Source organism: Delphinapterus leucas, chromosome 16, assembly GCF_059928025.1.
Source record: "Delphinapterus leucas isolate spDelLeu-1000000601 "Yukka" chromosome 16, BTC_Dleu_Yukka2, whole genome shotgun sequence".
Classification (NCBI taxonomy): Eukaryota; Metazoa; Chordata; class Mammalia; order Artiodactyla; family Monodontidae; genus Delphinapterus; species Delphinapterus leucas.
The window spans coordinates 31,078,253-31,091,944 of record NC_143144.1 but is presented as its reverse complement, the minus strand read 5'-3'; the positions used below and the strand labels follow the sequence as shown (position 1 = coordinate 31,091,944).

The following is a 13,692-nucleotide window of genomic DNA, read 5'->3' as shown; positions in this document are numbered from 1 at the left end:
CTTTATTTTTAATTAATTAATTAATGTATTTATTTTTGGCTGCATTGGGTCTTCGTTGCTGGGCGCAGGCTTTCTCTAGTTGCAGCGAGCGGGGTCTACTCTTCATTGTGGTGCGCGGGCTTCTCATTGCGGTGGCTTCTCCTGTTGCAGAGCATGGGCTCTAGAGCACAGGCTCAGTAGTTGTGGCACACGGGCTTAGTTGCTCCACGGCATGAGGGACCTTCCCGGACCAGGGATCGAACCTGTGTCCCCTGCATTGGCAGGCAGATTCTCAACCACTGTGCCACCAGGGAAGTCCCTATTCCTGTGCATTTTAAATAGTGCTCCGGGGCTTCCCTGGTGGCGCAGTGGTTGAGAATCTGCCTGCCAGTGCAGGGGACACGGGTTCGAGCCCTGGTCTGGGAAGGTCCCACATGCCGCGGAGCAACTAGGCCCGTGCACCAAAACCACTGAGGCTGCGCGTCTGGAGCCTGTGCCCCGCAACAAGAGAGGCCGCGACAGTGAGAGGCCCGCGCACCGCGATGAAGAGTGGCCCCCGCTCGCCACAACTAGAGAAAGCCCTTGCACAGAAACGAAGACCCAACACAGCCAAAAATAAATAAATAAATAGGGCTCCAATGACCTTGTTTTGTCTCATCCAGAATATCTCCGACACAGCCAATGGACCTTGTAATCATATATTAACATTTGAGTCACAGGAGAGGATTTTCTTGTTGGTTGCTTCCTCTGGGTCTCCTTCTATCCAGCCCAATCCTATAATACCCTCTGCCCACCCCATCCAAAGGGTCACATGAGCTGTGCTCCTTAGTAAGAAGAAAACCTTCAGTGGTGATGTGTTCTCAGGCCTGGATGGTATGGGAGTAAATACGGGCTATGATACCCCAGAAGGAATTTGACAGAGGGCCCCTTTGACTTTCCCTTTCCACCTTCCTCCTCAACCTCTCTCGCTCTGGCTGACAAGAGAAGGTGCTTTCCAAGTGAGTAGGCTAATATTTTTATTTGACTGAGGAATGTCACCCTCGTGCCCCTTTAATACCTATTTGACCAGACCGCGAGGATGTCGGAGATGTATTTAACTTCCCGCCAAGGGCCCAGAGCTGGTTGCCCATGTGTTCTGACGAGCAGCCTTTAGAGCTGTTCTCCAAAATGAAAGAGGAGCGAGCAGATGTGGTGTGTCACGTCAGCAATCTCTCTCCCAGCTCCTTTTCAAATAAAAGTTTATGAAGAGAAGCACTAACTCAAATCGCAGAATCCTATGTTTGAAATAAATGGTCTCGCAACAAACATTTCCGTCTGTAAACGTCTAAACCTTTCAGAAGATTAAAGGAAATTAGTGCTGGCGTGTTTCATTAATTTGGCACCATGGTGGAGGAAATGTGGTCCTCATTTCACTTGGGTGGATTATGAATCGTGTCAGTTTTTCCATTCTTTTCCTCCAGGGCATTTTTTTACTGCAAGGCCTGTCATGATGACATCACGGATCCCAAAAGAATAAAAAAATGTGGCTGCAAACGGCGTAAGTAGTGTTTCTTTCCCCCTTCCCTCCCTCTTTCCTTCCTTTTTTCCCCAAATTCATTTCCCTTCTCCTTTTCCTTTTAAAGAAACACTAAACATCAAGAGGGTTCTTGAATACGTTTATGTTTCACCCTGCAGTTTAAAGAGACATGAAATTAATACCTGTCCTCACTTGATCAGAGCAGAGGATGGAAAATCACCACCATCAACACTTCGGCGTGAGCCTCATGCCTAATCCCCGCTTCTTGACTCTGAAGGGATGCCTAGGTAGATGTGTCCAGTCAAACAGAGCAAATGCAGTGTATGAGAAGGAGGGCAGCCAAGGCCCTGGAGGAGGGAGTGGTTTTGCATACAGTGATTTCCGATGGATGGGAGGCTGTCAAGTGTAAAGATGGCCGTGCTAGGGCTGACGGGAAACTGGGTCTGAGGATTCGGTCTCCCAAACGGGAGCTGACTCTCTTTGCATTTGGGATTCCTGCCAGTTTGGGTACCAAAGGCCAGAGTTTTCAATTGTGGTATCCTCAGACTGGCCCAAGGAAGGAACTTGGTCATCACCAATGGGCTTTATTTGCCATTGCCCCGGTGACCAACCTCAAACACCATCGCTCTTTGGGGTAGACTAGATTGGGCTTGATAGCTCCTGACATATCGTCTCAGACTCCTTACAAAGCAGCTTGCCACTGGGACTTCTTGAGAAAGATATGGTAAATCAGGAATGGTGGATGGTGAGCTCTCGAAAAACTAGGGCTTAAAGTGAGGTTTGCAGTCGTTATGTTGCATTGCCTAATAGAATTTGTTCACAGCCCTGGAGAAAACACGATAGTGATGCCTTCCTTCCCATGGTGATTTAATGTTTCCAAAGCTCTTTATGATCATTATTTTTGCTGCTCCTCCCCATAACCCTGCGTTATCTGGCAGATGGTGTTATTAATCCCATTTTACAAAAAGAGGAAACTGAGGCTCCAAGTTTCATGGGAGGATGAGATTGCTGAGAGTCACATAGATCCAACAGACAGGGGTTCAGGCTCACCCGAAGGCTTCTCTTGGTGCCGTGCCCTAGTCATTTTTCTAAGAGAGAAGGTCAAGGTGGGTGAAATTGGGTCTGATGAGTAAGAACCCAACTATAAAGGATCACCCCATAAAATACTTTTTCTCAAGCACACACCAGACAGAAGAGCACCATTCCTGAGGTACGCTGACCAGAGCAAGAGCTGCTTTCACAGAAGCCGTAAAGGGGAGCACAGGAAATACAAAATCGGTGAGACGTAAGCACCACTCTGCTGGAGCACGGAGGAGCCCCTCAGCCTCGTGGGCAAATACCCAGAGAAACACTCTTGGTCTAGAGCAGTTTCTGTAGAAGTCTTCTTGGGCTGGTTCCCAAGCTTGGGGCAGCTTAGGTCCACTGTTCTGCTCCCCCTTCCCCACTGACTTAACACACATGGCCCCCTCCACCCAGCTCTGACACCTCACCAAAATGAGTATCCATACGTCAGGACAGGAACCTCTAACTTCTTGGGGCCTAAGAACTCTCCAGTTGCGACAACCTACCAGGAAGAGCGTCCAAGGGCCTATAAAGGCACAGAACAAACTCACTCCCCAACCAATACCCCAAACTCCGTAACTCAAAAGACCCTTCTCACCAGGCAGTGCTCCCGGCCCAGCTCAGTTATCTGGAAACACAGAAACACAGCTCAGCTGACCAGGCATCACCCAGCTCACTTCCATCAGAAGGAACACAACATCCCAAGGCAGAAGTACATGAGAGAGAGTAACAAATACAAGAGGATGAACCCATGTCAGAAAACACTTGTAGTGGAGAGGGTTGGGGAATGTAGGAGAGTATTGAGGCCCATAACCCTTGACCAGATACTTGCCGGAGAACCTGGCCCCGTGGGGGTATCAGTGAAATGACAAGCCTACTTTCACGTGGCGATCAGTCATTCACATATGTTCAAGTGCCTTCTTTGTGCAAGGCGCTATTCTGGGTACTAGGGATGGAGCAGTGAACGAGATAGGCCCTGCCCTCCTGAAGCCTTCACTCTAGTGAATGGAGGCAAGCAATGATCACAGCAATAATTAAATGCCTTCAGACAGAGACAAGTGCTCTGAAGGGAGAGGAGACTGCCTGAGGGTGTGAGGGACCTGGTAGGGATGCTGCTTTAGCTAGAAAGGTCTGGAAGACCTCCTTTGAGAGGTGACACTGAAGCTGAGACTCAGTCCAGGTAGACAGAAGAGCAAGGGCAAAGGTAGGGATAAGTTAGTGGTGTTTGAGGTAAGGCAGGAAGGCCGGTGGGGCTGGTGGGATTGGGGAGAGGGTGGTAGGAGACGAGGTCAAAAAGGCAGGCGGGGCCATGGGAAGAAACGGGGTTTTGGTGTTACGATAAATACAGCCATTGGAAGAGTTTAAACAAGTTAATGACATCATCAGTTCTTATTTTAAAGGGTCTCCCTGGTGACTGGACAGAGAACAGGCTCTAGGGAGGCACGAGTGGAAATGGCAGGAGGAAGAGTGAGCATCTCTGACTCCTGCTCTGATGCTGGAATGTTCCTCACAGGGCACTATCTATAGTAGAACCCAGCAGACTGATTTTTAAGTCCCTAGAAATGAGGATTGGCCTCTAGGATATTTTTCCATCTTGGTTCCAGGCAAACAAACGGCAGCTGACTTTAACTTCATCCTGGAGAGAGAGGCACGTAATTGTTTGAAATAATTCTGCTCTCCTCATTACCTTTAACGTTGGTTCAGCTGGTGAATCGAATGATCTCCCGTCCTGCACAGCACAGATGGCTACAAAAGGACTGTCTCTGCAAAGCCAAGCCAGTGTGACAGGGCCTTGGTCTCTCTCTCTGCACCCCTCTCCCCTCCGTGGGCTCCTTGTCTCATAGAGGCCCTCGGCTGTGAGGTTAATGTTTGATAGCAATCAGAATTGTCCAAATATCATTCTTCCTCATTAAAAGGTCATAGCCTGTGTTACAGAGGGTGGGTTGCGGATGTGTATGTGTAAATTGTGGTTCGAATAAAACGAATGCTTAAACATGGACGTCCTAGGGCATACCAGGCAGGTTAGGAAATTGGTGAAGATAGATTTTGGTTGCAAAGAAACTTTTGTTAGAAGTAGAGCTAGAATTATTAATAATGCGGGGCAGGGGGGTTCCTGCCTTTGAATGCACATTGCCTGGTGCCCTAAGTTGGAGAGGGCAGCTGACCCATAGTCAACTGCCCAAACCTGTTAGGCCAGGTATTAATAATTCACCCTGGAATGATAAGTTTCCGGGAGGGCAGAGCTGATGACTTCAGTGGTCTTTGTCTACAGTTTCCTAACCCTCCCCTCCCAACCTGGCTTTTCCCTTTCCAAATAACCCTCCACCCAGCCCCCAACCTCCCCATTCACCTTCATTCAACAGCCTTAAACATCTCGCGTCATACTATCTGGAGAAATATCAAGTGTGCACACTCCATTTTTGGAAATTCTCTGGTAGTATAGTTTAACTTTTGCATTTTTTTCCCATTTCTTCATAGTTCTCCATCAAGGAAGAGAGTCAAACTCAGCTGTCTGGCCAAGGAGCAAGTTCTCAGAATCTACTATTTACCTATTTTCTTTTTCTGTATAACAAACCCAGTCTAATGATTTACATTTTCTCCCCCAGCCTCTAAATATTTGCCAAAAGGTGGGCTCCTAGGGGACAAGTCATGTCTAAATTGCTGTGTTTGAAGGAATTTTCTTTAACTTCTAATCATTGACATATTTTTGGTTTATTTCCTTTCCCTTTGCTGCCTTGGAATACTGCCCCTACTCTATTTTAACTGCACACTGGTAGTGACATATTGTGAGTAAAACGGGTTCCCAGCGGCCCGGAATCCAGTTCCCCCTGTCTTTCCCTAGAAGAGATACTTCTTTTATTTTCTGTGCAGTTGCAGTTTCTTTTTTCTTTTGGTATTTATGTTGCATGTAGCAGTGACATCATGCCCCAACTCGGTCTGCAGAGTAGCCTGGAGCTGGAGAACCCTGCGAGCAGGGAACCCCTCTCTGTTCATCCTCCCTCCCCCCACCCAACCCCCGCCAGCCTCTTGTCAGCTTCTGGCGCTGTCTTATTTTTCCACTTGAAAATAAGACCTTAACAACAGTGTTTCTCTTGAAGGCCTTGTCTCAGGACCTTTAGGGGACACTGAGTCAGCTGAGGTAATTACCACTAGCTCTAGATGCTTCGTCAATTGGGGTTCATTGTCATGCTTGCCTTTGATATATTATACTTGGTCTCCTCTGCTATTAAGCTTGAATCCCTATCCTGACGGAAACGCATATGCTACATATATATTCCCGTGTTGTGATATATATGAGATGTACCAGTACTTTATATGTAAAAATCTACATTTTTATATATAAGCGTAGAGATATTTTATAGAGAGAGTGATGTATTTATTACACCATGTGTGCCTCTCTATACGAGAAAGCGCTTGAGAGAGAATTAATTGGACACCCAGCTTTGGGACTGTAAGTATCTAAATTGCCTTACTGGAGACAAGTAATTTCTACAGTGGTAATTATTTCCTATAGTCTATGAAGCACCTTGCTTTAAAATAAAATTTCTCCCTCAGTAATACCCACTAGGACACACCTAGTTCCTCTATGGGTGTTAGGCATCTTGCAAGATCCATTTACTTGTTTAAGGAAGAGAAAGATGGCTTGAAGAGAACATTCCATTTCATTAATGAGCTGTGTAGAAGCCAGAACGAGTAAATGTAAGTCTCTGAGCCCCTGAATTACTCCAGGAATAGGACCGTCTCTCCCAGCAAGATGTGGCAATTGACGAGGAGCTTGTAGGCCAGTATTCCTGTGTGTGACTTAGAGCAGTGCTGCTTTCAGCGGCACCAGCGATGAGCATCCGTCTTTACTCACCTACAAGAGACCCAACCTGTAGACCAGTCCAGCGGCCCTGGAGTTTGCAGGAGATGTCTCCGCACCTGGTCCTCTCCTGCTCCTTTGCAGAAGAAGAGGCAAGTTGGTCATCTGGTTTGGGCTAGCCTTCACAGTTTGAGGGTACGGAATGCTCAATGTACCAACAAAGCAAAACAGTGACCTTCTTGGGTTCAGAGCAAAATTCTGCCCAAATTGACTCCATGGCTCCCTTTATCTGCAGAACACCTTGAAAAATGACTTCAGGGCATGAACCGCTTTCCTACCTGCAGAGCTGCCTACTGTATCTAATGATCTTTCAGAACTGGAGGGAAACCGTGATGTCAGTCAACAAACAACTCTCGTGCCAAATTCCTCTGTCTTCTCCAGCCACGATATGGTATTGAGGGAGGGTCAGCTAGTTCGGTGTGCTCTCTGCGGCTGACATTAACCAGCTTTTTCTTTCCCTTCTTTCCGTTCTTGGAAAACCACCTGAAAGGTCTTTCTCCTTCCTCCAGAAGCTAATCAGAGGAATTTTGCTAAGTGAAGACATCATTCCTCATTTATAGGACCTGAAAGAACGCTCTTGGATTCCCACTGTCCCATCAAACAAATGCCTTCACCATTCACCTCGGTGGACTTTTTCTTCCATGGATATTTTAACTTAAAATTTTATTGCTGCCGAGAATATGAAGAGCAGCTCCAGAGTTAAGGCTTGGAAATAATCCTTCCTTCATTGGGTTGATTTTTAAACAGGAAGTTGCAATCTGACAAGTGTCTGTGAATTGAATGGCAGGGTTTTTTTTTTTTTCTTCTGCCCCAGTCTTGTCTTGAATTGCTCCATTTGAAACCTAAAATATTTTTTCCGCAGCAGTTGGGAAATGTCACCTGAGCTTTTCAGTTCAGCACTGCTTTTCCTGCCCCTTCCAACCCACCCTGGAAATTAAGATTCTACGGTTGGAAACTGGCTGACAGTTTGGTTGCTGGTGCAGGAGGCAGATGGAGCTGAGAGCAGGATAGAGTCCAGCTCCCTCCTCCATTCCAGGCTTGGCTCCGAAGGGCTAACCAGCAGAGCACCTGAACTTGACAACCCATTGTCAGTTTGACACAAGGAAAGGGCAGTAACTAAGCTACATCTACAGCAGCCCCTTCCCTACAGGTTTTCTTTCTCATGATTGAGACCTTTGAATATATAAGAAAAGTTGTCCAAGAGTACGTCTGAGAAATCTTCCAGTTCTCAGTCTTCCAGTAAATGGCTTTGATGAAGTCCATGAGGGAACCGCTTTTGTTTTGTCTCTACAAATAGCACTAGGAAGTCATAATGGAAACATTGGATGAATATCCACTTCATCGTGGGGAAGGCAAGCACATAAAAGCTTTTTCTCAAACTGTAAAACTTCTAGAACAGAGTTCTTGGAGGAGAAAGGTGAGACCCAGGGCCTTGGCAACTGCATAACCTCTTTGCATCCGTGGCGCCAGTCCAAGAACAAGAACCTGATGATGTGGGCCAAGGAGAAAACTGAGTCTGCAGAGGCTTCTGTTTCTGCTTTCTCCGAGTTAAGTTGGCCAGTGGGGGCAATTAATTGAGCGTAAAATTGCAAGAGTACTAAGATGGAATGACAAGTAGCTGCAGCATTAACACCTCTGAGAGACACACTCTTGTCTGTTCCCTGTCTCAGGAAGCTACATACAGCAGGGCTTTAAGGAGACCCAGCCAGCTGGTGCTGAAGTGGTCCTTCTCTGCGGACCGCGGCTGCAGCGCCGATGTGCTAGCAAGTTGCCACTTTTGACCACTCTAGGACCATGTTCTAGAACCTCTCTCGCCTTAATCTCCGCTCTTTCCTAAACTTCTGCTGTGGATTGGGAGAAGCCATTGAATTGAAATGACACTGCACGTTTCAATTCTTAAGAGGCACACAGCGTCCTCCCCCAGCTAGTTCAGGTGATCTGTTAGCTAGCTGCTCTTCCACACAGATCCACTAGATGTCCTCACAGATCTACTTAGTATTACCATTGAGATCCTGGGGAAAACTCCCTTTCTGAGGATTGAGATTGAGGAAGAGAGCACTGGGTGACTCGATAAAAAAGAAAATCAGCAAACACCAGAGGAGAGAGGGCACTTCATGTGGCCAGGGAGTAGATAGGAAACTTACTTCTGTTTTAAATAAATACTGAAAATTTCAAAATTGCTCCTTGAAACCTAACCTTGGGAGTTTTAAGTGGCACTCTGATATCTGAAATTAACCTTCGAACCTACATCAGCTCTAGAAAAGGAAACAATCATGGAGACGTGGAAATAAAATACCGGTGGTTCTGGATATCCACAATTCACTGAAACAAAACTGAAGGATTAGGAAGCAGAGAGCGTCGAGGGGGATGAGGGATGGTATTTTCCGAAGTCGGAGGTCCACGACTTAATTTTGATATAATTTTATTTTACAACTTGAGAGTATAATTTTACACACAGAGTATCCACTTCTCCTGGAACAGCTACCACCAGAGAGGCAAATCCTCACCGATTTTTAGTTAACGAGCTTGTTCGTGACTCACAAAATGGCCCAGAGGAAGGCTCTTCCTGGCTGGGACACACATCCTTCAAGCCTGACGGATCGCAACCACCAGATGGGAGGTCAGAATGGGCCTTACCTTTTAAGAAAGTGGACCCAGAAGTATGTAGGTGAAGACACCCGATAGGGGGTCAGTGAAGATGGACTATTCCAGAAGTAAAGCAAAGAGCCAACCTCGCAGTTGGTGGCACCTTGGTCTAGACATTGTAATAATTCACAAAGGTTTGTCAGTGTGTGGGGCTCAATCATTTTTAACTGTTTCTGTCCTGTCTTTGAGCCTCTCATCCATCATTCTTGCTGATTTTTTTTGTTTTTTTTCCTTTTTGTGGTGGTGCTTGTTTGTCTTCTGAGATTTCTCTTTTGGATTTGGTGTGACTGTAAAACTGATGACTGGGAAGGAATGGAGAGAAAGAGCATGTTTTCTTTTTTATGCATATACTGCTTTGGAATGTGAGTGCTTACAATTAACATTTAATCTTCTTATAGCAAATGGTTTTTTTGCTGCTTTGATTACCCATTTCAGCTTGTTCCTGCATGCTAACACTATGAAATTTTAGAACAATGCATGGTCTCTGGAAGAGCCAACAATAACAATTGCAAACAGTCCCTGAGAGGCCCTGGTTTGAAGTTGTGTTTCCTCCTGAACCCTTATCAAGTAGGAGGTTTCAGTCACCCATTATGATGGGCTTACCTCTGACAAAATCATTTTGAAAGTTATTCCACCCCCATCCTCCCTCCCCTTGTCCTTAAAGGGTATATATATAAGAACTTGCTTTCCCTATCAATGTGTCAGAGTCTGTTATTGTATGTGAACCCAAAATGGCAATATGGAAACGAAAACCAGGCACTGTTGCTAATGAGAAGCATAGCATTTCAGAGTTTGATGGGCTTCTCTTCTGCTACAGCATTTGATTAAAGTTTTTTCAAAACAATTTATCTACAGCAAAACAAAAAATCATCTTCGTTTCCCTCCTCTGTATAAATAACAAGTCAATATTTCCAGTAAAAGAACTAAGAAGGAAAAAAACAAGCGAGTGGTCTGCGAGTTGTACACCAGATCTGGATGCATTTAAAATAACTTTATTTTCATGTCTTCAACTGAAGACTGTTTTGCCTTTCTCGACTTCGACAACTGCTGTTTGGGGTGTCTGGGCAATCCCACCATGCCTTCTAAATTCTTCTGATTCAAATGCTATAGTGGAACTTTTTCTTTTTTCTTTTTTTCATAAAAGCTAAGCTCAGGAATGATGTCCCACGCATTGAACAGGGCTGGGGCTGCATGATGATGATCTGAACGACTGACTAGCTAGGATGCTAAAAGAACATGTCGCTAAAAGTGGGAGCCAGGATTACAGGAATGGAGTTGCTGCTGAAGGGATCTCTCATTCATCTGCCCCAGTGCCTGTTCCTCACAACCATAATGTTACCCCTGCTTGACAAGTAGACTGTATGGCACGTCATAAAGGTCTTAGAACAGGACTTGACCCATTGGAGAGATTTAAACCCCTCTTCCTGGTGACTGTAACATTCAAAACCACTAGCCATATTTTAAAGTAAGAGTGCAACCATTTCTCCACTAAGAAAAAAAACGATGGGGGAAAAATGATTTTCACGATGGAAGGTGTGGGCACAGGGAATAACACCTCTCCAGTTCAGCTGACTATTTGGCTGTGATGCTTGGAATAAACATGAATTCTTCTCCCATCTTGCGAAAGGAGCAGGCAGGTTCATGCTAAGGATAAACCAAGATGTTTGCCTGCTGTAGCGTCAAAATGAGGTACAAAAAGCTTCTCTTGTACTGAAATATAAATTGGCTTGAAGGGTGAAGGTGCAGGGCCTTGAGAACTATTACATTGATGTCCAACAACTTCTGTACGTTAGCACTCAAGTTGGATTCCCAGGCAGTGCAGAACCTATGATATTAGCTTGAGAGGAGCTATCAGTGCCTCGCACAAATCTTAGTAAGATATTTTATGTGGGATCTATTCTCTCATTTCATGTTTTGTAATTTTTCATCTATTTTTGGCCGATATTTTCTATATAAGAAAAAAATATGGTTAACCAATAGCCCGATAACTTTCTGAATTTTTTTTTGGGAGGGGGAGAGAAGAGCAGATGCGATTTTCAGATTCTGTCAGCTTCAAGCAGAAAATACACCCATGAGTAGCTAAATGCGTTGCAATAGACGAACATCTCATATGCTTTGGGTGATTTCTTATTTGTGAACTGCCTTTAATGTCAAATAGGCAGTGTTAGCCTTGAGGAGCTGCACTTCTTATATGGACAGATTTGGGTATTTGCTCTGTCAAGACTAAATTTAAATTCCTGTAGGCATCATGTAAACTCACTCTGGGGAAGTTCAGCAGAGGCATCCTCAGATTCTATATTAACACGTAATCGTTTCATATCTAATTGGATGAAAGCTTGTCCCAGCCTCTGCCTAATGCCCAGAAATGGATGGAAATTAGAAAGCCTACATACTAGATATTTTTGCATCTTGCAAAAACCATTTATTGTACGCAATAAGCAATTAATTGATTGGCTGTGTGTATATTTTGTCCTCCTGTATTAATTGTGCCAGGGGAAAAAATGTTGGTTACATTTTTGCTGTCTCCAATGTGTGCTGCTTCTCATCCAACAACCCGATTGTCATCAGCCATGTCCTTTCCCGTGGTCACCCGCTTTACCCAGGGTAGAAAAATAATATGCAACAGCCTTGGGGGACTCTACAGGCGATTGCAACTTTCTCTGCTTTTTCCAATGTACAACCAAAGTGTTACCAACAGTTCTCTCTGCATTTTTTTTTCTGGGTCAAGACTGTGAACGTGAACTAAGACCTGTGTTCAATCCCTTCAGCTCCCTTCCAGCTGCCTTGCTGTGTGTGACCTTGCCATTAACTACCACTCTTCCTCTCGTCCCATCCAACCCCATGGTTATAGCCAAGATGTCCATCTACAAGAGAATGAGACGGGCATGTTGTTTTGATTGCGGACGTTCTGAGCGTGACTGCTCGTGCATGTCAGGCCGTGTGCGTGGTAACGTGGACACCCTTGAGAGAGCCTTCCCACTTTCTTCTGTCTCTGTTAATGATTGCTCCACCACTTTCCGTGCCTGTAAGTTTAACCCCAACACATACAGTTCCATGTCTGTGCTGTCTGTGGCATCGCCCCCGTCTCGTGTCGTGCCCTGTGGTGCTGTGAGTCAGTCGGGCTGATGTTTTCCTCCCAGTGTATGTGGTGATGTGTTGCCCTCGCTGCCTGTGTCACTGTGTACGTGCTGGGGAGGCCTCCCTCCCTATTCTGTGAACTTGTTGTGTCTCTTGTAAGAGCGTGCAGGCTGTGATATTATAATCCAGTGATATTATTCCTCTCTCCTTTAAGTAAATATGCTTGGAAATAAATGTGAAAACACATCAAATACTATATTGATAACAGAGATGCATGGAAATGTATATCTTACTATTTGGGGAAAGGGGTTAGACATCGGATTGGGTCGAAAGGAGGAAGGAAAACGGTTTAGAGAGAACAAGCCAACTCTGGCATGAAATTGCTTTTAGTTGAGCTTGGATACTTTCCAAAATATAACAGGGTTTCAATGCAGATGGGTTTTTTTTTTTTTTTTTTTTACTGTGTCCCCCTAACCTGTATCTCGTTCCTCCAGTGCCAGATTGCCTACTATGCTCTGAAAAAGAATCTGCCAACCTATACAGACCGCTGGTTTCTAGAGCTTCCCCTCAAAAAGATGACTCAATCAAAGGATCAGTCCATTAATATCTTTCATTTTTTTTCTAGAAATATAGCCCCCTGTTTAAGGTATCTTGTAGCAACTGTGATTCCAAATAACAACAAAAATCATAAGCCGAGAAGCTCCGTGGTTTCCTTGAGTCCATCGTCAGTCTTTGCCCCCCGCAAGTTCAGAGGCGTTCAGGAGTCTCTCAGGGTCTTGCAGTGGCAGCTGGCGAGGCTGAGCTACACCAGATTCCCGAGCACCTTTCCCTGCCCCCACACTACCCTTGTCTTCAGCGTGGACTTTGCTTGTGTTTACTGACATGGTACATGGGTGATGCTACTGAAAGCTCCAGCTTGTTCACTGAGGGGCCTCGTCTAAGGGCAGAAGAGGTTGTGCTCTGCTTGAGGACTTGGATACCTTAAAGTATGGCTGTCACCTTATTTTCACATTTTTGGTAGCATGGGCGGTAGAAGACAACCCCTCTGTGTTCATCCCTTCCTCTTGAAAGCACCCACCGCGTTTGCTGGTAACCATATTATCCACTCTCTTTTCTTCCAAGTGCCCAGAGCGGGTTGAGCTAAATTTTCACCAGCAGCAGTTAATTTACTCTGGCAACAAGGAGGGAAAAGAGCCTGCGGTCCCAGCATGGTGTGCTTGTGTGGCAGTGATGGGGCGTCCAGGGCTGAGGGAGCCCTCACATCACTGTCTACAATGGAGTGTGCCATGCCCGGTGCTGGTGTTTGAGACCACAGTTCAGGTCTGAGACATTATTGTGCTTGGAGCGGTCTTAGAGGCACTTGGAAAAGTTCGATCTAGGACCAGAGAATCATCATCGTCTCTGATTTATGATTCACTGCTCCATCAGAACAGTGCCGAGGGACAGGATTCATTTTTTTAAAGTGATACTGAATAGACGTGGTGCTGAGAGGGATTTTGGACTGTCCCATCATATTGACCTAAAATCCTAGGAAGGAAATTTCCTTTAA

General features: G+C 45.4%; 1 protein-coding gene across 8 annotated transcripts in view; it reads left to right on the top strand.

The window, feature by feature from the left end:
- KCNMA1 (potassium calcium-activated channel subfamily M alpha 1) overlaps positions 1–13,692 on the top strand; it is a 747,639-nt gene that overhangs the window by 609,926 nt on the left and 124,021 nt on the right. For 5 of the 8 annotated variants that reach the window (XM_030764574.2, XM_030764582.2, XM_089897741.1 and 2 more), the window contains exon 18: positions 1,440–1,516. In XM_030764574.2, coding sequence (XP_030620434.2) covers positions 1,440–1,516 — 77 coding nt within the window. Of the gene's footprint in view, positions 1–1,439; positions 1,517–11,916; positions 12,091–13,692 lie in introns of all 8 variants that reach the window. The other 3 variants (XM_089897739.1, XM_030764569.2, XM_089897740.1) reach the window with 1 other exon arrangement.